Here is a 27,121-nt window from a genome sequence, read left to right on the forward strand (position 1 = left end):
TGCTATAACCATCTTTATACTAATATAGCTTCATCCACACTACACATTGTATTGATATAACTATTTCTCTTAGGGGTGTTTTTAATTATTTTTTACTGAAATAATTAAACTAGTCAAAAACTATGTGTAGACCAGGCTAGTACTATGGGCAGAGCAGCATGAATTCTCTCCCTCAGCTGTCTCTAAGGCTAGGTCTATACTACCCGCCTGAATCGGCGGGTAGAAATCGACCTCTCGGGGATCGATTTATCGCGTCCCGTCGGGACGCGACAATCGATCCCCCAATCGGCGCTCTTACTCCACCAGCGGAGGTGGTAGTAAGTGCCGCCGACAGAAAGCGGCAGAAGTCGATTTTGCCGCCGTCCTCACAATGGGGTAAGTCGGCTGCGATACGCCGAATTCAACTACGCTATTCACGTAGCTGAATTTGCATATCTTAAATCGACTCCCCCCTGTAGTGTAGATGTACCCTTACAAATGTTTCAGAAGGTGCAGTGAAAAGGGGCTGTTGGTTATTCTCATTAAGGGTCTTTTCTGCTTTCCATTGCCTCTATAGTTCCCACTGAATTCAATAAGAGTTTAAACAGAGATCAGTGAGAGAATGGGCCTGGCATTTCAGCTTGGATAAGTATCCAAAAATTAGGATTCTTAACCAAACTACACTGAACTCCTGGGTCTGCTTCACTAGACTGCTATATTGACAAGAGAACGCTTTCTAATGTGACTTTTAGAACTTCCCTCTTCAGATAAGTTAGAAATATGATGAGAACAGGCTTTCTGGTGATACTTCAGCACTTCCGTTTCCACACCAAACCAGCAGAAGCACAAGGGGATGAAAATGAAAACATGAACCAAACCTTTCAAACGACACCCACCTTTAATTGTGATGTGGTGCTGTTTTGCCCATCTTTGCGGTAGATGCTACTGAAATTGTATCAATGGATTTCTAATCCTTAATTGTGCATGATCTGTTCCTTCAGTCCCCTTCAGCACTGTTAGAAAGGGACATCTGCATTCTGTCAACACAACTGATTAATCTGCCAACAGTAACACTAACCTTGTTTATTATGTGGCAAGCACTGCATTAAGGAAAGGTGTTAAGCACCTACTGTAGTTCCTTAGAAAACCACTATTTTCTTTCTGTGGGAGTGTGGATTGGGGCATCTCTCCGAACAGATCACAAAAAGGATTAATTAGTGGCAAATCTGGTCTGGCTTACTCACTCTCACAGGATAATTCTGAATAGGATACAGTCCTAAAACATTTCACTACCATTAACCTGCTGTTGAACATCAAACTACAGCCTGTTGGAAGCTGTTCAGGGAGATGCAAGTTTTCAATTCAGAGACGATTTAGCTGGACGTTTGTATTACTAGTGTTGCCAACTCTCATGAATTTGTCACGAGTCTCATGATAATTATTGTTTTCCTTAAAGCTCCAGCTTCAGGAGTCAAGTGGATGTGTGATGATTTCAGCCTTCATTCTTAAAGGGAAAAGTAAACTTCTAGTCCTCATGACTGGAGAAAGCTTCAAAATGTGACCCCCGTGCACCCTAAAGACTCAAAAAGCAGAAGGCAAATAAAAAGAACACCAAATCTATTACTTTTACATAATCTCATGATTTTAAAGCCAATCTCATGATTTTTGAACATTTGGGGTCAGTAATACTGTATTATTAGCATCTTGTCATTTATGTGAGATTTCATAGTGCCCTGAACTCAAAAACAGAAACTCAATTTAGAATAGGTAGGGATTTGATCTCTTGAGACTGTAAGAATTAGTTATTCCTTCTCAGATACTGGCAACATCTATTAAGTATCTGATGTAAGCCAAGTAAGCAGGGCTACATTCACCTATAACCCCACGAGGCCTGGGCCTGGGCCACTGTAATTCTGGGGCACCATTCTGGTCAGGTAGCAAGACTGATGGTCAAGTGGAGGAGAAGCAGCAGGGAGATTGTGAGTATTCTCGCATATGACCAGTATTCTGTTTGCAATGTGTTCATAAGCATAGCAGCTGAGAGGGCCAGGCATAACATTTTGAAGGATCTATGGGAGTTCACTGGCTTGACACAGCTTTGCTAATAAAACTTGGATACTCAGTATTAGGAAACCAAACTTAACCACTACATTTGAATCCAAACTTTTTATTGCTCAATGAGGCCCACTCCAGGGTAGAGCTTTCAGTGAAATTTGACTGAAATTACTTCAGATGTTGATTATATAATACAGAAGACAATACTCCATAGGTTACTGTCATGTGACACAAAAAGTAGGATAATCAGGTTTTTAATGGTGTGCTGCATTTCTCTGCTAAAATGTATTGATTGTTGGTGAATTGTGCTTTGAACCAAATGTAACTAGGTACAGTCCTGGAAATCAATCAGTCTAAAACACTGAGGAGGAAAAGTGTCTCTGAGGAGATTAAAATATATCTATTATGATACATATTTTAACAGTTCCTTGGGTATCTGTGACTTTTTTGTGAATGTATGAAAAGCTTAATTTGAGTCTTATGGTATAATAAGGATCTGGTGACTAATTTGACAATTTCATGCTTCCTAATGAAAAGTTTGAACATGATCAATCTTACCAAATAGTTTGGATCACAAAGAAAGTGCATGATAGTGTAACAAGTCTTTTCTCTTAGAAACTGAATTCAAAATATTCTAGATGGTAGGTCACATTTCATTTTGTTTACAAACTACAGGAAAACGTTTAAAAATGAATATTAAAAGAATGTTGTAATTGCTCTGTTAATGAATGCAAAGTATTGCCTTACACGCACCCACAAGGAGTACACCAATTAATCATACCAGGCATTACTCAGCATGTTGTTGCTCAACTTCATTTGGCATCAGTTTGGGATATTAGATACATTCTGAACTACCAATATAAATCCTATTCCAAGTTTGAGAATCTAATTCTAAAGCTACTAGATGTGCTGGAAAACTCTTTGGGGCTCTATCTGGCAATCCTCACTCGGAAAACATCCCCCTGAATGCAGGCTCATGAGAAATGTATAAGAGGTCAGGCATCAGACTTGACTTAAGTACGGTGATATTGCCTGATTTAAGAAAGAGTGATCAGACCCTAGATACAGAAGTAAAGCCAGGAACTGCGTTAAAAAAACTTCTCGCCAGAGGTTTATAAGAGAAATTGATTCTAATAAGGCTCAAGAATTTATGAGCATAGGGAAATCAGTGAAAACTGGCATACTTGATAGCAAGGCATTTCACACTTTACCTACTGAAAGCTATAGTTTTCTTTTGTGTTGTGAAGGCTAGTCAAGTACAAATAATTCACAATAACTGCTGATAGTCCAAACCAGTTTGGAAACATTCAAGGACCTCCCAGCTCTAGAGTATAATTTTGTCTGTCTCCCAGAAGCTGCAGTATCTGTATGTAATTTTCGCTGTCACAGAAGAAATTAGCTTAGAATAATATACAGTGGCCTTACTCCTGCACTCAGTGAAATCAATGAGAGCTGGATCAGGACCAGTATATCTGAACTGAAAGTTTCCTCTTAAATAAATCTTTGACCTGTTTCAAACTGTAACTATGGCAGACATTGAATGCTGTCTTCTCCTGCAAGATAAGCAAAATCAGTGACCGCAGGTAAGCAAAATAAAAATGAACACTCAAACTTTTTAAATCTCAAAGGTTTTTTTTTTAATTTTGCTTTGCTTTTTAATGAATTGTTGAAGGACATTTTTGAGAGCGACAGTTGCTCAGGCAGGGTTACATTCTATCTCTATGTGCAGAAATCCCATTGGAGTAACTCAGCAAGATATGCCAAAAACACAGATGTTTCTAGCTATTCATTTAAGATTCTAAATGAATATTAGAATCTTAAATGAATAGCTGGGTCCTTCTTACTCTTTGTTGTTGTTATTTTATTGGGAGCTGGTAAAAATAAAAATAAAAAATCAGTTTCTAACACCAGTGATGCAGTTTATGAACTTGCACATTGTGACAAACTAGCAACCAATGGTATGACCCCGCACTCCTTGCATGTGCCCTATTCCCATTCAAGCTAATGGAAATTGTCTTTGTTTGGAACTTTAGGTTCTAGCCCCAAAGGGCCATATCTCCAATTCTTACACAGGAAAGCCCCTGGCATTTGCCTGACAAAGGAACTCAAGGATTTGGCTTATAAGAGGTGGGTATGTATATACATACACATCCTTGTAACATTCAGCTTTGAATGAGGTGAGTCTGGTGAGTATTCAGACTTCCCTCCTGTAAAAAGCATGTTGCTTCCTACAAGTGCTCTCACTTTGACATCATGAACAACTTAATCTTTACAAGCCTGGAAAGGCTCTAGTGTGCAGTGTTTTCATTGACAATGTCTAACCTATTCAGAGTAACACAGGAACCCAGACAGCATCCCCCCTTCCTATTGTAATAGGGGAATTTTCTGTCACATAACACTTTCAGGAAGGATCTTTCGTGTGCTTGGATGTTCCTGTGTGCAGTGAGCCCCTAATATTGCCTTATTGATTATAGATTTTGGAATGGGAATATAATTCTGTTCACCAATATATCACAGTACTCTGAATCTAAAAATCACATGTAGCCGTAAGAAGAAAAACAGAGTGGTTAGTTCTGTCTTGGCATTTGAGAGAACTTGTTGCAGGCCACTCCCTCGACTATAGGAACATCAGCCTTAATCACATTTGTCTACAAGTGCTATAACCGGCCCTAGCTCTTTGTTTGTTTACTTTGTAGATCTCAGCACACTTTATGTATAGAAAGTTTCACTCTTTCCCCTGTACAGTCAGGTCCTTTAAGAAGACCCTTACAAACCTCAAAAAGGAGAACAGAAGCCCTGAATGATTTTTTTTAAATTTATTTTAAAAAAGTCTCTGAACATTCTATTCAATTGGTGCCGTTGCCAACACAGGAATCCAAGCGGATACTGCACCTCTGGCTAACTGAGCAGCCAAACCAAAAGCTACTTTGATAACTGTATCACTTATTTTTTTGTTGCTTTTCGAATCACATTTTGTGTGTGTCTGTCTGCCTGTGACATCTCCTGAATGGATGTGTAAGCCAGCAGTTATATGCTCCCTGATCAAACTCTTTACTAACTTTGAGTCAGCAAAACTCACTTGAATGCTCGTGGGGTTCTCTTCTGCAGCAGTGAGAGAAAAGCAGTGTTGTCATTGTTTTGCGCCTACAATAGCAACTTTCATAGGCGCTGCTGTATTTGCAAATCAAGCCTTTGAAAACACCTGTGGTTCTCAGGGATGGAGAGAAGGGAGTGAAACCCAGAAGGCATTCTTCTTCTCTGCATTGAGTTGCACTCCTCAGCACCTCTGCTGCTGCAGGAAAAACACCTGTCGAACCAGAACCCTCCTATGTCCAAATGTGCAGCCAAACTATTGAGCTGGCTTGAAACTACCTAAAGCAGGTTCACTCACCCTTAGTCTCCTCTGCCCAACTCGCCGAGACAGAGACTTCTACTTCCTCACCAAGCAAGCCCAATGCCTATATCAAACATGGTGGTGAATGATGGAAAAGCATTCAGATACCAGAGAGATAATTGTAGTCATGTGTGACTAGATAGAAGGTAGTTACCAAGCCCACTCTGTGGTTCTGTTTCCCACTCCTCAGGCCTGATCTGTACTAGGAAACGGTGCCATGAAGGAGCTGTCCTGCTAAGAATGTGTTAAGGGAAAAGGGAAGGCTGACTGCGGAAGGTGGAGGAGCAGAGGCAACAAAATAGTGTTTACAGTCTCCAAACCAATGAGCAGAGCCGCTCTGAGTTTCTGAAGAATCTATTAGCACTGGGGGTGCCCCTAACATTCAGGGGCCTCTCAGCAATAACCCTGATTTCACTTTCCTGCTGGTGGGAAGAGCGAAAGCTTCCGAGTGGCAGCTCGCAGGGTGCTCTATGGGAGAGTACACTAGCTCTGTCTGTCATCCGTGTATATTTCCAGAGAGTTCAACAGCAAGGTTGACTTCTTAAAATTATATAACCCAAAAGCTAAATCAGAGGGTCAGGTGGGAGTTTTCGGTCCAGTAGAAAGAATCCTCTAAAAAGCCAGGCAAATACCAGCTGCCATCTCACACTTTTTCCCAGAAAATCATGCTAGCTGTGTCTACATTGCCCTGGCTGAAGTTACAACAAACAGCTAACAGAGAGCTCACAGAACACACAGGAAGATGGAGAATCCTGTCTCCCGTGCCTGAACTAGTAGCAGACTACTAAGGAAAAGGGGAAGAATCTGACTGGAAGGGACTCAGAATCATGGGGGAAATGCAATGAGTTTGACCATTGTAGACTTTACCTCTTTCTGTTACTCTACAGTGAAATAGGGGGACTATGCCTCTGTCTCCCTGAAAATAAAATACAATCTGTTCACTGAATGTCAAGTAAACAGAAGCTCTCCAAATGGTGCATACAGGTAGAATGGCATGGATAGTGATGTTGATACACCTGCAGTAGATCTCAAGGGTCACCTACCTGACCCTTACAAAGGGGCAGTGCATGGCACCACTGTATCTTGGAGTGTCTGAGCTATCTTGGATTGAATCAAAGTATATTTGGGGGTTATTTTTTTCAGTTGCTGAACAACTGGCACACATCTGTATGGGTAGCAGGAGTATGGTTTACCTGATCTCCCCACTCCTCCAAATATTTGGTGGTATTAAAGCAGGCTAAGTTTTTAAGTACCAGTCCTTACTGCTATCAGTTTAAGTTCTAAGGAAGAGACAGTGAAGGTGCAATGACCTACCGTACAACTCAGTTTCAGCTATCTACATTGAGTGGGATTTTCCCGCACCATGTATTTTCTCATAGGAAAGAAAGACTTTATGCTACGAATGTGAAACCGTTAGTTTTTATCACCAAGCAACCACATCACCGAGACATAAATAGCTGTGTCTCACAGTACATGCTTTCTATCCAGCCAGCCTTCTACCCAGAGCATTGAACGTTCAGGCAAACAGTCTTCCATCTGGTAGATGGGGTCTGTTCTATGTGTGATTTGTAGGCACCCGCAGATGGTGTTACTCCATTGCACAGTGTGTGTGTGTGGGGGAGGGGGCATCACCACCAGCAGCACCTTAAATTTCACAGGGATGAAAGAGGCCTCATTGTGTTTAAGGTCTTGCTATAGATGTGCTAGATTATTTGAATTGAATATAATTAAGGTGGGGTTCTTTGGCTTGTTTTTGATGTGCAGAAGGGGTTTCATTTTTTGACAAGTCTTCTGCCCATTGGAGACAAAACAAAACCAAAAAAAACCCCTCAAACTGCATACTAGATAGTGGAAATCACATCCAAAACAAAAGCTGTGTCTCCCTCAGAAACTTTTCACTGGCCAAGCTACAACTTTCCCAGATGCTCTTTTACTGTTCAAAGGTATTTTCCCCATACACTCCACTCAGAGCTTTTGCAAAACAAGCAGTCTGACATAAAACCAGCTCTAAAAGACTGAAGTAGTAGCATCAGTTCAAAACTTTTACTCAGAGGGGTGTGTGTGTAATTCTTATCGGATCGATTTCAGTGGAATAAACGGCAAGGGAGCTCTGAACCATGTTCTGCAGACTACTAGGAAGGGAAGAGAGTTTCTAGGGTGGATCAGGGAGTGCTCCCTGCCCTAGTGCCCTATAGCTATTAACCAGTGACACTGACTACAGATCATTACGGAGAGGCTAGAAGAGACCCCGCGCAGCTATGATTTCAGCCAGTGTGCAATACAAAAAAAAAAAAAAATACAAAAGCTGGAAACTCTGGGAAGTGAATACAGCACTACGGTCTGCAAAAGCTCTAGCCCTGGGGATGGGAAAGACCCAGTAAAATTGTGCTCTTACCCCCTCCATTTTTGTAGCAGAGGTAGGGAAATCTCCAGACATTGGCCAGGTCCACAGCGAATCCAATGACCGAGAGAAGGAAATCGATCTTCTTGCCCCAGGTCTCCCTCTCCGGCTGCCCCTCGGCGGTGTAGTGGAGGCTGGAGGCGGCCGGCAGGAGGCTGCTGCTGGTGTATTGGACCCCATTCTGCTCCTTCACCAGAAGCAGCTCCACATCCTTCTTCGGCGGCGGCTGGCCGGAGCAGTCCTGCACGGGAGCCACCGCCGACACTCTGCGCTCGGGCTGGATCTGTTTGTTCATCCTCGCCTTGAACACCCAGAAAGAGAGCTCAGGAGGGGGAGCGGCGGAGGGGGTGGGGGAGAAGGAGATAACGGAAGTGCACTTCCCACTGGAGGCGACTCTGTGCGCACCGGCCCGGCGGGGCTGGAGAAGCCGTAATAAGGCTGCAGATGAGCCGGGATCCCGCGCGGCTGCACGCGCCAGGGGTGCACGGGACGGAGTCACAAACTCCGAGCCGGCTTCCCCGCACCCCAGGAGCACCGGCTGCCCGAGCCCCGCTGCGGCCGCGCCCCCTGCCTAGGTGAGGCGCGGGACAAGTGCCCAGTGCCCGGGCCACCCACCGCCCAGGGGTCCCTGGCAGGGGCGCTACAGGGGCTGGGGAACCGCTGGCCGCTGCCGGCTCCCTGCCCCGCTCCCCACGTCCCGCTGGCTAAATAGGGAACAGCCCCAGCCACTCCCCTTGCACCTGAAAATGTCAAACCTCCGTACGCCCGCGCCACAACCCCCCCCCCCCTCCGCTCCCGGCTCCCCGGCGCCTGGTCCTACCGCCGGGGCAGAGCCTGGCCCCGCACAGGGGCAGGCAGCGCTGCGTCTCCTCCCCGCCGGCACAGCCCCGGCCGCCCCCACGCCTCGCCCGCTGCCAGCGCGCCCAGCTGGGGCCGCTACCCGGCCAACTTTCGGCTGCCGGAGCTCGCCACCGAGGCAGTTTCCCCTGGTCTGGCAGCGCTGAGTAGTTGAGCAGGGCAATGGGGGGGGGGGGGGGGGCAGAGCTGGAGGGTGGTAGCGCTGTGGCACCGCGGTGCATTGGCAGCTGGACCCCCCCCTCCCCGAAGCAGGGGTAGTTTGACTTGTTCCCTGTCTCGCCAGCAGAATGTGCGGGCCCAGGGACTGTCTGGATCTGGTGGGGTTATCCAGGTGCCAGATCGGGGCACAGGTGCTGGAGCTAGGGGTGCTACAGCACCCCCGGGCTTGAAGTGGTTTCCATGACACACGGGGTTTCCAGTTTGTCTAGAGGGAGGGCTGAGAGCCATTGAACCAAAGTGTCCCAGCGCCCCTGCTGCAACAGTAAGCCCTGTAAGACCGGTAGAATTAGGGGACAGAATTAGAGGGACTGGGGCCCAAAATTGTCTGAATCCAGGGGGATACCGGGTTCTCCAGAGCTGATCTGTTGCATCAGGATCTGGGGGTGTGTATGATCCCTTCCCCACCCCCATAGCAGCGACTAGACTTGTTCTCCCTTTAGGCAGTGGAATTTGGGAGTAGCGGCCAAACACTGGCAGGGTCCAACTTTTTTGCCTTTTCCCCAGTGATCCCACTAAGCAGCCCCTGCCCCTGCCTAACTTCAGGTCAGGTCACAGGCCTCATACATGCCTCCCCCAGTACCATTCTAGCCTTGGTGAGGGGGGGCCTCCTCCTGCATTGAGAACTGATTTATAATACACCAGTGCCATGCGCACTGTGGCAATGCCAGCGTGACCTGACGAGGAGTTTCAGGTGCCTCCTTGAGTTTAGAGGGTGAGAAAGGAGCCCAGTTAGGAGAGGGGTAATGTTTGGGAATGGAAATCCCTCATCCCAGACCATGCAACTGGCAGCCTTCGTGATCCTCAGCTGTGCCTTGGCTCCTACCCCCGATCTAGGCATAGCATCTCAACGCTTGCCGAAACTCTCCAGAGTCAGAGCACACTGAGGACACATGGCACCCAGATATTCGTATTTCCTGCCTTCAGCCTGGCTGAATAAATCACACACACAACTCCTTCTTCCCTCCTGGCACAACCCCCAAGACATATTGCTCATGCTTCCGATATACACACTGCCCCATGCAGTACCTTACTGCACAGGCGCCCTCTGGAAAGACTCCATCATCTGCACACACACACACACACACACACACACTACACAACTAGCCTTATAGAGCCTACATACGCTCACACTGCCCTCTACGCGCACACACTGGCTATACAGACGGGGCACACTCACTCCATGCCAGTACAGCCTAGCCCCACACACCTCTCCATAGCCTGCACCCTGTGAATGCTCCATCCCGGGTGCACATACCACACACATTCCTGGGAACCACCACCCTGCCCCCCCCCCCCAACCTATCCACACATGCTGCCGTAGAAACAATCGCCTCCTCTAAACACACATTCTCCAAAAACACTCAGAGCACGTGCACAACCCTTTCCCCCCTCAATTAGGAGCATCTGCACCTCGGGATTAAAAACAAACCCTGTTTCTAATCTAGCCATAAAAAAACTGCACTCCCAACCCCACCTTGCAGCGCCCTGAAGCAAATATGCGGGCAAACTCACCAGATGGCCCTGAAAAGGGCTCTGTCCCATGTCCTGGCAGCCGGGGGGGGTAGGGGGTAGTAATGAAGGAGGGATCACTCTCTCTGGGGTCTACCACACTAGTCCTCCTTTCCTTTGGGACTGGAAATGCCTCCTGGAGCAGAAGCTGCGGGCGATCCACCAAGGAGCTTTTTAACCCCCTCTCTCCACGTGATTGAATTACTGTCCCTCTGGCTGGTCCCTTCCGGACAAACAAGATAAAATCTTGCTCGGAGCAGATGGGAACACCTTTTTTCCCCACAATAGGGAATTGGAAGGGAGGAGGGGGATTGATTTTGGTTCTTATGAGATTGGGGGAGGAGGGGGAAGAATCCAGGAAGCCCCCACTTATTTTCAATATATGTGATTGCTCTTAGGTGGAAAGTGTGGGCAATCTGGCTAATGTAATATCTGCTGCACCCTCAAGGTAAGAAAGTCTCAATTGGATTTTTAAAAAGTTGCTTAATCTTGAATCTGTCTGCATCCTGTTATGCCTAATGGGGCCTGACAGCTGTTTGAGTTACGGGCAGGAGAAGGGAATACTAAGTGTGGTAAGAAACCTCAGTGGGGCAGAGCAAGATGGCAGGCAGTTAGTTGCATGTTACTCTGAGCTAGGGCATATCTTGGGGTGGGTTTTGTTTGCGTCAGGTGGTTGAATGCCTTTGGTTGCTTTTGAGTTGGCCTTAATTGTTCAATTGCCCTGAGATCTCTAATGTTTAAAAGTAGGCTGGGGCACTGGAGAAAACCCTCTTGCGTTGGCATAAAAGTAGTCTAGATTTAGCATTATGCTTCCAAATTTCCACTGAGGCAGCTGGGCTATCTGCTTGTGTGAAGCCCCACAATGTGGATTGTCAGCAGGGTCTGAATCCATGGCCTAGCAACCGAGCACACACATCTCCCACTGGAGTTTAAGACAGGGCTTTGGAGCTGTGCTCCGGCTCCGCTCCAGCTCCAGGCAAAAACCTGCAGCTCCACTGCTCTGGAGCTGCTCCGCGCTCCAGCTCCAAGCTCTGCTCCAAAGCCCTGGTTAAAGAACTAACTCCATTAGCTGAAACCAGTAGTAGGCTGTTATCCCTCATGTGGCCCAGCTGCTCGAAAAGAACGTGACAAACACTGTGTAAATGTAATGTACTTGCCACCTAACAATTTAGGAAAATAAACTGGATACCTCCCAAATGATCATGACTTTGCCAGTAGTCAATGGATAATATCAGAAGGCTGGCTGCAGCTAAAATTGTAATGGAGATGAAGCTTGTCTCTTGCACTCTAGAACCAAAACTTTTACAGATAAAAAGTAATTAATGTGAAGGAACGAAAGAAATAAGAATACCTTATGTATACATTGCCTTTCATCCCCAAAGATATTAAATTCCTTTGCAAGTTTGATCTTATACAGACTATAAATGGAGCCACCTCTGGGATGGAAGGTGGCAGCTGTTTAAGTTGCACATAGCAACCCTAGCCACCAATTTTAGGACAGGAAGGAAGAAGCATATTACATAAATTGAAACTTAATTACTAATACAGAATAGTGTTTAGTGTTCCAGAATAGAGCTAATGGCTGGGGAAAGATCAGTGCAGATAGCAAGCTGGTCAGAGATTGAACAGGGGTGGGTGTGGGGAGGTTGAAGTCTTGAAGGGCAAAACCAATGTATTCCTTGAGGGTTCTGCTCAGGGAAGACCATTTTAACTTAGGACCTAATGGAGGGTCCCCAAGAGATGCTGCATCAGTTTATGTACTGGATGTCCTGACCACTCTAACCCCTTCCTATACAATTAGCTAGCACTAATTGCCTGTGGGGCTGTATTAGGTGGCTTCAGCCCTTCCTCACCTCAAAAATGAAGCAGGGGCTTTGGGATGTTTTGTGTCACTCTAATTCCCTGTCCAAAGAGACATTTAGATGCTGGGGTCCAATGTATCCCAGGGCTGAATCATTCATTGTCTGGCCATGCTGCAAGAAAGTCAGGAGGCAATAGTTGTGGGTTCATTAGGCCGACTTTATTCACTTAAAATATCTGGTAATATTTGGCAATAAATTGTACAGTGCAGGTCATCATCATTTTCTTAATCATTTCCACATAATCTCCAACCTGCCAGTCATCCTGCTGGTGAGACCCCATCGCCCTCCCCTTTTAAGAGGTTTAAGGGGCTAAAAAAGCATGAGGAGGATTGGCTCCCTGTTGCATGAGACATAGGAATTGTAGTCCCTCTCTTACTCAGATCCCTTAAGGGATGCTTTCTTTTTACTTCCGTTTCAAATTCATTGTTTTTGATAACCATATCTCTTCAATACCAAGTTCCCACACTGGACATCCACCACAAGTTTTGCATCTTAACTTGTGACATTATAATCTAACCCGCCTACTCCATCCTACCAGGTCCTGGAACTGCTATGGAAAAGGCAAAAAAAAAAACCCACCCCACCTCTGCCAGAGTGGTGGGGAGGGAACAATTCCTTCCTGCCCCCCCTCAAAGGAAAAAGGCAACTAGCATAATGCTCATAGTGTGTAAACAGGGAGTCCAGCCCTTTTACCCAGTTCATGGGTAGGTGTTGTCTGATCCCAATGAAAGAGGGCCTCTCCAGGGCTGCATGAATTATAAATATCGCCCATTCTCTTCTGGTCACCAAGAAGGACAGTGCAGTGATCTCCTGACTGGGCCCCAACTGCTCCCTCCTTCCCATGTGTTGTAGGGGAGCCCTTATATGGGCAAACCTCCTCTCTTCCTCACTAGCCAGTCAAAAATCCACTGCTTGGGAGGTTGAGCACAATCTCAATGGCTTTCTGCTGTGGAGAGTTCATGGAACTGGGAAACAAGGGAGACAAGTAATACAGACCAGGGTGAAGCCTTGTCTTCTGCTAGATCTAGGCTTCCTTGTATGGGTTGACCATCAGTCTGTCTTTGAGGGCTGTTGCAGTATTTCTCAGTAAGGAGATGATGAGCAACAATAATTGTTTTATAGAATGGTGATGGTGGGGACCAGGACCTATATACATTGACTCACTAGGCAAAAAAAGACATCTTGCACTGACTCTGTAAAGGAAGGATACCATGACAACAGTTTAGAAACCATACAACACTTCAAACCATGAAAAGATTACTTTACTTATGGTTTTGTAAATGGGCTACCAAGCAAACCCACTCCTGAACTGGCCAAGACACTGGAATTAACATTCCTGCTGTTCATTAAAAGGTGGTACTTGCTACAAGTAATCAAGTTGTCCATTACATGCTTCACTAGAAAGCTGACATCCCTAGCATTACAGTGTCCCTGTCATTGGGTTGTAGTGTCACTTCTGACTCAGTATGAAAACTAATGCCTACTTTATCATCAATTCCTACAGCAATTGAGTGTTCTCTGATTTTCTCTTCTCGAAGGATAACAAAGCCTACCCTCATTTGGTCTATGAAATGTCTTCACAGCAATTAGACACCCATGGCGGGCCCATGCCAGCTGACTTGGGCTCGCGGGGTTCACGCCGTGGGGCTGTTTCATTGCTGTGTAGACTTCTGGGCTTGGGCTGGAGCCCCTGCTCTAGGACCCTGTGAGTGGGAGGTTCCCAAAGGTCAAGCTCCTGTACAAGCCCAAATGTCTACACAGCAATGGAACAGTCCCACAGCCTGAGCCCTGTGAGCCTGAGTCAGCAGGCCGCAGGTTTTTCTTTGTTGTGTAAACATACCCTTCATTGCATTGAGGTAGTTGGTAAGGCTGAGGGCCAGAAGGTGCTCAGAATTGCTCTGGACATACATAAGCCAGGAGTTATAGAGTGGCTGTAAGCCCCTTCTTTTTCATCCCTCTCCCATTTTATTTTAGTGGCACGGCTCTCTTGTGATGTGCCTGTTGGAGGAATTCTCGAAGAGTGTTTTAACTTGTTATTGCATGTAAGAATTGTGGGAAAATATGGGTCTCATGGAGTTATGTGCGTGTCTCCAAATCAAGGTAGTCACAAGATACTTCAGGTATCAGAGGGGTAGCCATGTTAGTCTGAATCTGTAAAAACTAACAGAGGGTCCTGTGGCACCTTTAAGACTAACAGAAGTATTGGGAGCATAAGCTTTCGTGGGTAAGAACCTCACTTCTTCAGATGCAAGTAATGGAAATTTCCAGAGGCAGGTAAAGGACAGAAGAGTCTGTCCTATCTCGGGGACTCTCTTTTTGCCCCAGCACCCCCACAAACATGATACAGTTCTGCGGTGATCTGGAAGCCTACTTTCGCCGCCTCCGACTCAAAGAATACTTTCAAGATAACACTGAACAGCGCACTGATACACAGGTACCCTCCCACCAACAACACAGGAAGAAGAACTCCACATGGACTCCTCCTGAGGGTCGAAATGACAGTCTGGACCTATACATAGAATGCTTCCGCTGACGTGCACAGGCAGAAATTGTGGAAAAACAACATCGCTTGCCTCATAACCTAAGTCGTGCAGAACGCAATGCCATCCACAGCCTCAGAAACCACCCTGACATTATCATCAAAGAGGCTGATAAAGGAGGTGCTGTTGTCATCATGAACAGGTCTGACTACCAGAAGGAGGCTGCCAGACAACTCTCCAATACCAAATTCTACAGGCCACTTTCCTCAGATCCCACTGAGGAATACACTAGGAAACTGCACCATCTACTCAGGACACTCCCTACACTAACACAAGAACAAATCAACATACCCTTAGAGCCCCGACCGGGGTTATTCTATTTACTACCCAAGATCCACAAATCTGGAAATCCTGGACGCCCCATCATCTTGGGCATTGGCACTCTCACTGAAGGACTGTCTGGATATGTGGACTCCCTACTCAGACCCTACGCCACCAGCACTCCCAGCTATCTCCGTGACACCACTGATTTCCTGAGAAAACTACAATGCATTGGTGACCTCCCAGAAAACACCATCCTAGCCACCATGGATGTAGAGGCTCTCTACACAAACATCCCACACACAGATGGAATACAAGCTGTCAGGAACAGTATCTCTGATGATGACACAGCACAGCTTGTTGCTGAGCTCTGTGACTTTATCCTCACGCACAATTATTTCAAATTTGGTGACAATATCTCTCTCCAGACCAGTGGCACCGCTATGGGCACCCGCATGGCCCCACAACATGCCAACATTTTTATGGCTGACCTGGAACAACGCTTCCTCAGCTCTCGTCCACTCACGCCCCTTCTCTACCTATGCTACATTGATGACATCTTCATCATCTGGACCCATGGGAAGGAGACCCTGAAAGAATTCCACCATGATTTGAACAGCTTCCACCCCACCATCAACCTCAGCCTGGACCAATCTACACGGGAGGTCTACTTCCTAGACACCACAGTACAAATAAGCGATGGCCACGTTAACACCAGCCTATACCAAAAACCCACCGATCGCTACGCCTACCTTCATGCCTCCAGCTTCCACCCCAAACACACCACACGATCCATCGTCTACAGCCAAGCGCTGAGGTACAACCGCATCTGCTCCAACCCCTCAGACAGAGACCAACACCTACAAGATCTTCACCAAGCATTCTCAAAACTACAATACCCACACAAGGAAATAGAGAAACAAATCAACAGAGCCAGACGTGTACCCAGAAGCCTCCTGCTACAAGACAGGCCCAAAAAAGAAACCAACAGAACTCCACTGGCCATCACCTACAGTCCTCAGCTTAAACCTCTCCAACGCATCATCAGTGATCTACAACCCATCCTGGACAATGATCCCTCACTTTCACAGACCTTGGGAGGCAGGCCAGTCCTCGCCCACAGACAACCCTCCAACCTTAAGCATATTCTCACCAGCAACCACGCATCGTACCATAACAACTCTAACTCGGGAACCAACCCATGCAACAAACCTCGATGCCAACTCTGCCCACATATCTACACCAGCAACACCATCACAGGACCTAACCAGATCAGCTACAACATCACCGGCTCATTCACCTGCACGTCCACCAATGTTATATATGCCATCATGTGCCAGCAATGCCCCTCTGCTATGTACATTGGCCAAACTGGACAGTCACTACGCAAGAGGATAAATGGACACAAATCAGATATCAGGAATGGCAATATACAAAAACCTGTAGGAGAACACTTCAACCTCCCTGGCCACACAATAGCAGATGTAAAGGTAGCCATCTTACAGCAAAAAAACTTCAGGACCAGACTCCAAAGAGAAACTGCTGAGCTCCAGTTCATTTGCAAATTTGACACCATCAGATCAGGATTGAACAAAGACTGTGAATGGCTATCCAACTACAGAAGCAGTTTCTCCTCCCTTGGTGTTCACACCTCAACTGCTAGCAGAGCACCTCACCCTCCCTGATTGAACTAACCTCGTTATCTCCATACTGATTTATACCTGCCTCTGAAAATTTCCATTACTTGCATCTGAAGAACCTCACTGCTTCAGATGCAAGTAATGGAAATTTCCAGAGGCAGGTATACTAATGGAAGTAATGGAAAGCTTATGCTCCATTCCATGCAAGTAATGGAAAGCTTATGCTCCCAATACTTCTGTTAGTCTTAAAGGTGCGACAGGACCCTCTGTTGCTTTTTACAAGATACTTCATTAGTAGTAGTCGTTTACAGTAGTGTCTATAGGCCCCAACCAAGATTGTACAATGCCAAGCAAAATGGGGTCCTAAACACATAGTGAGAGAGCACCCCACAGATCTTACAGTCTAATAAATATGAAGACCCTTTGAAATTTGGATGAGCTTGAGATTTAGAGGAAGCTTTTTAACATTAGGTTGCCTTTAGAGGGCGTTGGCTGGTAAATGTGAATCTAACATGTTAGGAATTTAGGGGCTGTTACAGCTCCAGTTGAAGAGACTTTAAGCAACAACTAAGACAAGTCTCTCTTTGATACTTATGGTAAGGTGGAGCAAGTGTAAAATGCGGTTCATTTGACTTTCTGTGTAAAGAGTGAGAAAATAATGAGGCCCTAAGTGTATTGTATACAACAATGAATATTAAACACACTCAAGGTCAGCTTTACCCGTAGAGACACAAACGCCCATTGACTTTAACAAGACTCATGTTCAACATCCAAAGGCACAAATGGACCACCAAAGTACCCTCTTCTCAACTGGAAAAACAGCACCTGACTCATTAATTTCACTAAATCCAAAGCAAACAATGAAAACATCTGAATTATTCACTGGGGGAGATTGCTATTTGTACTAATATTAATATTTGGGGTCAAATTATGTCCTCTGATGCAAATACAAAGCTCCCTTTATGGCCAGTGGGAATTACATACCCATATCTGAAGAGAGGGAATAAACAGAAACTCCACTTGTCTAAATCCTACTTGTTGTCATCTTTGGCTTTGCTAAGGAAACCCAGGAATAAGTGATTTGTATTAAATAAACAAGCTGCCTCCTCAGTAAAGAATGCATGAGATCTATAGTTCATGCTATTACCTAGTATTTCTGTTGTGCTACCACTTAACAGCCATCCAGGTCAGGGACTTATGTGCTAGATGCTGTACATGCACAGGCACTGTACAAACAGATGTAAAAATTAGGTTCACTTTGGACATCTACAGATGATCTTTCAGTTTGTGTATGGCACATTCAGATCAGGTGTCTTCAGTGGATATATATAGGCCAGCATATGCTATAAGGGCCTGATCCAAAGCCCATTGACCTCATTGATCTTTGGATTAGGCTTTGTTTCCGGAAGAAAAAGGAAGAAAAGCCAATTAATATTGGAAGATTTTCCCAAGACATTAACCCACTGAGTAGACTCCTTTTTAAACCAAGGTGAAAATGCAGGTAATCTTTTTTATTTATTTTAGTGGACACTAATATATATAATTTGCAGTATTGGCAGAGGAGCTGGGGTAGAGCATCCTACCAGAAAATACTTCACTTCTCAGCATATGAAGGTTCCTTTGCCTTTTTTTTATATATATGTGTTTACCTCGTGTGTGTATTGACTCGGTTCCTTGGGCCCAAATTCTCTCTGATCCTACAGCTATTGGTCTATATAGGTACTTAGATTTATCAAATTACTTGGTACTAGGAAAGCTCCAGTTGCCCTGAGTGCAGCATTTACCCAACCACAGCACCAAGTAGCGAATTAGTGAATTAGCTTCCGAGCTAACATTGAGTAGTTTGGACAGTTGTAAGTAAATTGTTTTTGTTGAGCTGATTGTTTTAAAATTAAGCCTGCAAGCACTGGAAGCATCAACAGCACCCAAGGAGACTCAGAGCCTATCTTCAAAGTTATGACAAGTCAGCCACTTGGCAGCTCTCGCAGTGACCTATATTTTAATATGGGCTATTGGATTATTTCTAAAGAGGCTTCTTAGCCCTAAAAGAATTATGCTCATTGGCTGGTCTGTGGCAAAAATACAATTGAATTAAGGATTGAAATAATTTAGGATCCAGCTGGACAAGTTTTCCCTGCGGCTGACCAGTAACAGATATATTAAGCTTTGGAAATTACACAGGAAAAGGTATAATTGATCCAAGGTAAACTCACTACTTTATATTGAATAAAGTAATGCTGATAAGCTGAAAGGTTGGAAACAAGGAGCTGAATTGAAAAAAGAAAATGGAAAGTCTGGGTAAAACAAGTTTACTTTTAAATCCTAAATGCATTGGGTGCTGTACGCTTTCACAGCCAAAAGCAACAAGAGGTGCTGGGTACCTTATTTTTTGGGTGCCCAACTTGATACCCCTCCAAAGGGGCCAGATTTTCAGAGAGTAGGTGGCTCTGCACGTTGTGAAAGTCAGTCCCCTTGAAGATGTGTCAGGTTGGGCACTTAGAATCATTAGTCACACTGGAACATCTTGTACACTCTGACAGTCCATTTCCTACATACTACTTTGTTAATCGTTGTTGTTGTTATTAAAGGCAAGTGAACCCAAATATTTAATGTCTAAAACAATTGCTGGCAAATAGTACTCGACTATATTAAACTCCATCCTTCAGACACACACAAATAGAACAGGTAATGAATACTGATATATAGAACAGCATCAGAGTGGGAACCTAAAGAACTGGGTCAAGGCAAGAAATAGTTTTTTAATGATTTCTGTTGTTTTAAAAATAAAACAGGACCAAAACTTGACTCAGAAATACCAACTTCAGATAATGCATGCAGACATATTTGACCCCCCTAGAATTATACAGGTGTGGATGAGGGTGGTGTTTGGCCATTAGTTCTCACTTTAAACAGTAATTCTTGATTCACTTTTCCAAAGGCAGCACAAATATTTTTGTGGGCTGTTTCCTTATTTCACAAGGAACCAAAAATGCATCAAGACCATGTTGGTGTTATTGCAGTAGAGACATGATGGGTGTAGAGCTATCAAGTTGAGGGTTATATGTGCTTAACTTCAGACTGTATCAAAGTCTGGGGGTAGTGGGAGAAGAAGGGGAACAACATAACAAATCCTTAGAGGCACAGTGACCCTTTGTTCAGAATTCTCCTGACAAACATAGTCCTCTAGCTCTGTATCTAATGGGGAAGATGAAATGGGCTGCCAGAAAGTGTGGCATTTATCTAGATCGTGTGTATCAATTAAGTGTCTGCAGATGTAATAATTGCAGTACTTCAGCTGCAGTTTTCTGAATTGGCCTGCTTTTTCTGGCAGAAGCATTGTCTTGAATGCCTGGAAGCGGATACACAGGAAATGTAACTTTCAGGTTGATGCTGTGCAAGGATTTGCAAAACTCTTTTTGGGTTGCCCTAAAGCTCCACCTGCTGGTTACAGTTCAGTTCAGTTTGAGGGATGAAGAGGGAAGGTTGTAGTGTAAAGATAACAATATGTAGAAGAACTGATGCTACTGACCAAGGGCCCTGCTTGATGGTCTCAAAGGGGAACCTGCTACCTGTGTGTCTGTTCCTGTGTCCTGCTTTTTTATAAAATATTCTGTTCTGCAGTCATCCAAGAGGCTCAGTGATTTTCTATAGAACTTGAAACCACCTGCTTCGAGGTACTGTAGGCACAAGCAGCCATAACAATACTAAAAAAGTTAATTATTTAAACCATAGAGTTAAACAATTTAAAAACTGTGTTAAAAGAATGTTAAGGTTGCAAAGTCAAGCATTCAAAAGTTAGAAAATACCAGATATAAGGTTGTCGATGCATCCTCAGTTCAGCCCCATTGGGTGTTATAATAGTCTTGCCCAACATCACATTAGAACTCTGTGTCAGAGCCAGGAATAGAATCCAACTCTCCTGGATCCCTGCCTTAAATATAAGAGAACCTCCTTTTTCTTGTTGGAACCTTCTGCCTCATTCACAGTCTGACCTGTCCACTGAATGTGGCAGCGACCCTATAAAACAAATAGTATGTGATCATGGAATTAAAGACATCAGAATGCACCAGGGGCGTGACTAAAGATAGGGTTATGAGGGCTTGTCCAATTGAAAAGAACTGTGAACCGCACCGACCGATTCACACACATCAGTATAAGAGCTGAGACTAGAACTCCTCCCATTCAGAGCTCTAGTTCTGTGCATGCTCAGTACTGCTGGCCATCTCCCATTATGTGCCAAGTACCGAATGATCATTCAGAATGAGTCACCTTCAGGAGATTTTCTGATCCCTTTATGCCATTGATACAGCATGCTCAATACCCCCAACACAGGGGCATTCTTTGCCAGGCTCATGGCAATGATTCTACATCACTTCTCCTTATCTTCTACCATAGAGGTGTCTCAAAGTCAGAGGGAAGGAGTGTGGCCATAGTGCCCTGTGCTCTAGCTGTTCTCTGATGCAGAACCCAATCTGTGTTGCTGGTTTCCAGCTCACAGGACTTCTGCGGAGACTTATATGACCTAGTAGTATGAGAGAAGAACCCACTCCCTCACCCATTTGACCTCCCTTTCCATTGTGTGGTACTACTAAAATGGAACCCAACCCAAACCACTTCTAGTCTTATTTTTACAAAACCAAAAGATGACACAGTTGACTTGGCAAATCCAGAACCAAAAACTGGCCTCCTTGGTCCAACCCTAATTGGTGACATCTTTTAGGGCCATTCCTAATGTGAAGTAGATCCAAACTGTGGATCTATAAGGTTCCATAGCCCAGAAATACTTGTACTGTAATTTCACCTGTTCAGTGCCCATTTCTTAGAAGTATGCTTAAGGAACACATTTTAAGACAGAACTGACCTCTCAGCCTTCAAATGGAATAATTGGTTTATTGACTGCTGGGAAAAATAAAACACACGATTTTCTAAAACTAGCACCAAACTCTGTCTGACCCTCTCTGCCATGAGCAAACACACAGCATGTGATCTCAAGGAAATGGGAGTGAAAAAAAAACCACAGTAAGTTTTAAACACGATTTGGATTTAAAAAAAAAAAGGACTATGCCTTTGTTCATTTCAAACGAAGACTCAGCCAGTAGAGAAACATTCCCCCCTCACCCACCCCCGCTCTGACTGTTAACTTTTCATAGATAATTTTATTCAGAGTGTAGTGATTGCATCCCAGTAAAATATAAACATGTAAACACTGCCAGTAAGCCATGAAAAATCACCCTCTTGTTGCTCAACGAGCGGAGAGAATTTTTGATTGCTGTGTCATTTAGAATGTAGTAACCGTAATATCCTATAGGTTTTAAACAGCAAATTACTTAATAGAACAGGGAGACTGATGACATTGTATCATCAAAACATAAACTGATTCCGTTTTATTTATTTATGGGATAATGATAATGGCAGAGGGTTAGTCAAGGCAACAAATTCCTGTTGAAGGATTAAACTCTGAAGTGAAGCCAGGGCATTGAATAACAGAAACCATACATCCTTTGGATACTCTATGAATGTATATGACAAAGCAGGGCAGAATCAGGCATCCCCAACATTAAAAATAGTTTTTTCTAGCTCCATGAAGGTTTGCAAGTTGCGCGATTGGCCTCTTGGACTATCCATTGATCTCATTCGTTTGGTGATGCTTAGGTATATTGTTCTTCAAGGCAGGGGTCAAAAATGAACAGCTGTTGAGAATGTTCTGTGAGGAAATACACTGTGTCGATGAGGAAATAGACTGAGGTGATGACATGTACCATCGCTAAGGATTTCAGTATCATTGGGAGGCGATATCATTGTTTGTATTACAGGAACTCCTAGGATAAGCAGGGTTCCATTGGGCCAGGCACCGTACACACATGGAGGTCCAGCCTTGAAGACTTTACAATTTAGGCAGATAGGCCAGACAAAAGTAGGAGGGGAAACAGAGGTGCAGTGACTTGCTTAAGCTCACGCAGCAGCTCAGTGGTAAAGCCGGCACTAGGACCCCAGTCCTCTGAGTCCCAGGCCAGCACCCTATCCACCAGACTATACTGCCTCTCCAGGGTACCAGTCTGTCTTATTTTCCTGAGCTGTCATTAGCTAAACTCCTTGCCTTGGAATTGTTTAGAACTAATGTGATTGTTTTTGAATATTTGTGAGGAAGAGCAAACCCGCACCAACCACAAAATGTTCAGAAAGAAATGCCATAAGGGGGCCCTTTCAGGGCACTTTCCTTCTAGTCAGTTTCACCATTGTGAAGTGGAGTAAGGGGTGTGATCAGGGCTGGAGCAAGGAAGTTTCGCGCCCTAGGTGAAACTTCCACCTTGCGCACCACCCCAGCCCTGCGGCAGCTCCCCGCCCCCCCCTGCCCTGAGGCGCTCCCACCGCCCCCCCCACGGCAGCTCCCCTCCGGGGAGCCGTGCAGCAACTCCTCACCCCAGCTCACTTCTGCTCTGCCTCCTCCCCGAGCACGCCACCCCCACTCTAATTCTCCTACCCTCCCAGGCTTGCAGCGCCAAACAGCTGATTGGCGCCGCAAGCCTGGGAGGCGTGAGAAGTGGAGCAGCGACGGTGTGCTCGGGGAGAGGGCATAGCAGAGGTGAGTTGGGGTGGGGAGCCCTGCGGCAGCTCCCCCCCCCCCGAGGCAGCTCCCCACCCCCTTGGCCCGAGGAGCCATGCGGCAGCTCCCCACCCCAGCTCACCTCTGCTCCGCCTCCTCCCCGAGCACGCCGCCCCCGCTCTAATTCTCCTCCCCTCTCAGGCTTGCGGCACCAAACAGCTGATTGGTGCTGCAAGCCTGGGAGGCGGGAGAAGTGGAGCGGCAACCGTGCGCTCAGGGAGGGGGCATAGGAACACTGTAAAAAAGAATTGGGGGCACCACTTTTTGGTGCCCCCAAATCTTGGCACCCTAGGCAACTGCCTAGTTTGCCTAAACGGTGGCACCGGCCCTGGGTGTGATCAAGAACTTGTTACAGAAGCTAAAAAACCTTCCTTGGTCATGCAGCCAAAGAAACTTACAACAAAAAACGGTCTCACAGGATTGTATGGACACCCCCCACCAAAAAAGCAGAGTGGGGGGAGAAAAACAAGTGGGGGGTGTCAGGCCAAGGCAAGGTACTATGTGCCTTGTGCTATCATGGGAAATCACAGTATGTTAGTGCAGGAAACGTAAGCGAATGCTGCTGAGTGACTTTTCTATTGGCAAGAACCAGCACCTCAGTGAGATATACTGTAAGTGTTTATATGGATATCTAAGCCTTAAGTAGACATCTGAAAATAGGGAAGATAGGTGGGTTTCATCTCCAACTGCAAGAAGCTGGGAATAATTGGCTGTACATTTTCATACGCCCCTTCCTACAGAACCTGCCATATTCAGAGTAGCACAGCACACACCATGTCTCTCCCATCAGTAATTCAGATCCCGAGCTCTTCAACAATGACCAAACCTACTGCCAGTTACTGGGAACAAGTTTCTCTCCAAATGAGATGACACTGTGCTGAGTTAGGCTCCACACCTTAAGAGAGGCTGGACTGCTCTTTCTTGAGAGGGTCAGGAAGAGAGGGATTTTCTGATTGGAAGCCAGGACTAGGAGTCATAGGCGTGCACAGACCATTTCATTAGGGTGTGCACCCAGGGAGCCCCGCCCTAGCCCCGCCCCTGCCCCGCTCCATCCACTCCCTCCTACTTCCCGCCCCCTGACTTCTCCCCTCAGAACCTCCAACCCCCCCTACTCCTTGTCCCCCCCCGACTATCCCTTCCTGGGACCTCTGCCCCTAACTGCCCCCTAGGACTCCACCCCCTACCTAAGCCTCCCTGCTTCTTGTCCCCTAACTGCCCCGACCCTTATCCACACCCCAGCCCCAAGACAAACCCCCAGGACTCCCATGCCTATTCAACTGCTCCCTGCCTCCTGACAGGACCCCCAGAACTCCTGACCCATACAACCCCCCCGCTCCCTGCCTCCCCCAACCCCTCTCCACATCCCTGCCTCCTGACAGCCCCCCCTCAAAACTCCTGACTCCTCCAACTCCCCCCAGCTCCTTGTCCCCTGACCACTTCCTCCAGAGACCCTCCCCAATAACTGCCCCCCCCCCCAGGACCCTCCTTGCTCCCTGTCCTCTGACTGCCCTGACCCCTATCCACCCCCCACCCCCTGAGAGACCCCGGGACTCCCATGCCCCCTCCAATCCCCCCTGCTAACCCCCCGTAACCAGAGACCCCCCGCCCCTAACCACCACCACCCCCGGGATCCCACCCCCTATCCAACCCACCCCATCCCCTGACTGCCCCCACCCCTTATCCAGCCCCCCTGGCCCCGGACCCCTTACCATGAGATGAGGCTTCGAGCCTCCCCGCGGAGCCAAATACTGCCCCGCGGGAGCACGCAGCCCTGGCCCCTAGAGCGCTGAGCGCGCGGCAGCATGGCTCCAGGGGAGGGGGGAGTGTGTCTGACTCCTCGTGGAGCCCCAGCCCTCAGAGCGCTGCGCGTGGCAGCATGGCTCCAGAGGAGCGGGGAGCATGTCTGCCTCCCCGTGGAGTCAAATGCTGCCCCATGGGAGTGCGCAGCTCCAGCCCCCAGAGGAGGGAGGAAGGTGAGAGAGGGGCCAGAGGCTTGCTGTGCTCGGCTGGGCGTTCCGGCCTGGCAGTGTGGACCCTGTGGCTTGCTGCACCACGGAGTGGAACCATTTGCCCACCCCTGCATTAGGGTGTGCCTGGGCACACCGTGTGCACGCCTATGCTAGGAGTGCTGGCAACCTAAGAACTGGCAGGTTTTTTCTGTTTTGGGCTGATGCTATTTGTTTGTAGTTTACACTGGTAAATTGCTTGAAGTAATGTGGCTAGAGACTTTGCTGGTTTCTGTCCTTTTTGCTTTAACAAGACCCCTCTAATTAAACTTGAAATTATAGTGACATTTTTTTGGAGGGGAAGCAGATATGTTTGCTTAATGTGGGCCTCCTGTGAGATGACTTTCTGCAGCTCCTCATTCCCTGGTTCTGACACATTCATGCCAAAACTATTTCTGAATGGCAAATCACCCGAAAGGAATGTTGCATCCTGACCCCCATCAACGTATGTGAACTTCATTTAACAATGGGGGGAGGGATAGCTCAGGGGTTTGAGCATTGGCCTGCTAAACTTAGGGTTGTGAGTTCAATCCTTGAGGGGGCCACTTAGGGATCTGGGGCAAAATTAGTACTTGGTCCTGCTAGTGAAGGCAGGGGCTGGATTCAATGACCTTTCAGGGTCCCTTCCAGTTCTATGAGATAGGTATATCTCCATATATATATATATATATATATATAAATAAGTCTAGAAGAGTAAAATACAAGGTGAGCCAGATCAGTGCAGTTCACAACTTTTAAAGGAGAGGGAGCTGTTACATGAAAACTCTCTACATTTTGCTGTGAAAGTCTCAAGTCTAGGCAAAATTAATGCTTGACCTGTAACTTCCAGCTGTAAAATTGCTGTGTTCTCATTCAGCCTCTGAACATGTAGGTGGTAGGCCTTGCAGCATCTACTGCTACTAGTCAATGCCTTCATAGGCACTGATGAGTTGATAAAAATGATATAAGGATTTGATTTTTAATTTTTGTAATATCAACTGATATCAATGTTTGTTTTTAAGCATTTGTATCTATTTAAATTTTCACTTGTGCAAAATTATGAGTTTTAGGCTTTCCTTTTTCAATTTTTATCGACTTAAAATTTCACAGTTGTGAGAAATTATGCAGGAGGGATTTAATGACCATAGACACCGAGATTCAAAAAGTTAGAGCTTTATAACCATAAAACACAAATTGTCACCATCACGTTAAAGTATACAAAGTAATCAGCCTTAAATCAAACTCTAATCAGTTCTCGCGAAGCATTCTTCTTTCTTTGTCTGTCTGCAAATTTTGATTATTAGCGATGGAAATATTTTTTCATTGATATGTGTGTGAACGGTGAAATCGATGTTTACTGACATTTACAATAAAAATATCATTCTTCCAAACCTGCATAAGAGGCATGTAACAACATGTAATAATGTTGTAATAATGTAACAGCAAAGCACTATTCCTCTATCTTGTGAACTGATTAATACATATTGACAAATATCACTCTAATATCATTCCTCTTCCCCCTTCTTTGCTTCTTTCCCTCCTCTTTTCCTTTTTCCAAATCTTTTACTTTTTCAAATGTGTCTCAGTCAACATCTAGTTGCTACAGTTCCTTCTAATGATCAGTGCTGCAGACACACAGGCACAAAGAAGTTTGGGTCAAGTACCTACAGTAGATAGGGTCAGTATTCACAGTGAAAGAACTTATTGTAATGCATATGAGGACAGAAGTAGTTGTGGTTGGTAGGGAAACCCAATTCTATGTTTCTCTGGTGTTATAAAAACTCAACCTTAACATCACATAAATGCAGATTTCT

The 27,121-nt window shown here is 45.8% G+C and overlaps 1 protein-coding gene across 3 annotated transcripts in view; it reads right to left on the minus strand.

Moving 5' to 3' along the window:
- Positions 1 to 10,553, minus strand: part of SLC6A2 (solute carrier family 6 member 2) — a 101,812-nt gene extending 91,259 nt beyond the window's left edge. The window contains exons 1-2 of one of the 3 annotated variants that reach the window (XM_042852290.2): positions 10,419 to 10,553; positions 7,824 to 8,130 (exon numbers count right to left, since the gene is read on the minus strand). In XM_042852290.2, the coding sequence (XP_042708224.2) occupies positions 7,824 to 8,130; positions 10,419 to 10,448 (337 nt within the window). In that variant the 5' untranslated portion in view covers positions 10,449 to 10,553. Of the gene's footprint in view, positions 1 to 7,823; positions 8,554 to 8,649; positions 8,811 to 10,418 lie in introns of those variants that run through there. The other 2 variants (XM_008166935.4, XM_024104099.3) reach the window with 2 other exon arrangements.
- Positions 10,554 to 27,121: the final 16,568 nt, after the last annotated feature.

This window comes from Chrysemys picta, chromosome 14, assembly GCF_011386835.1.
Source record: "Chrysemys picta bellii isolate R12L10 chromosome 14, ASM1138683v2, whole genome shotgun sequence".
Lineage (NCBI taxonomy): Eukaryota > Metazoa > Chordata > Testudines > Emydidae > Chrysemys > Chrysemys picta.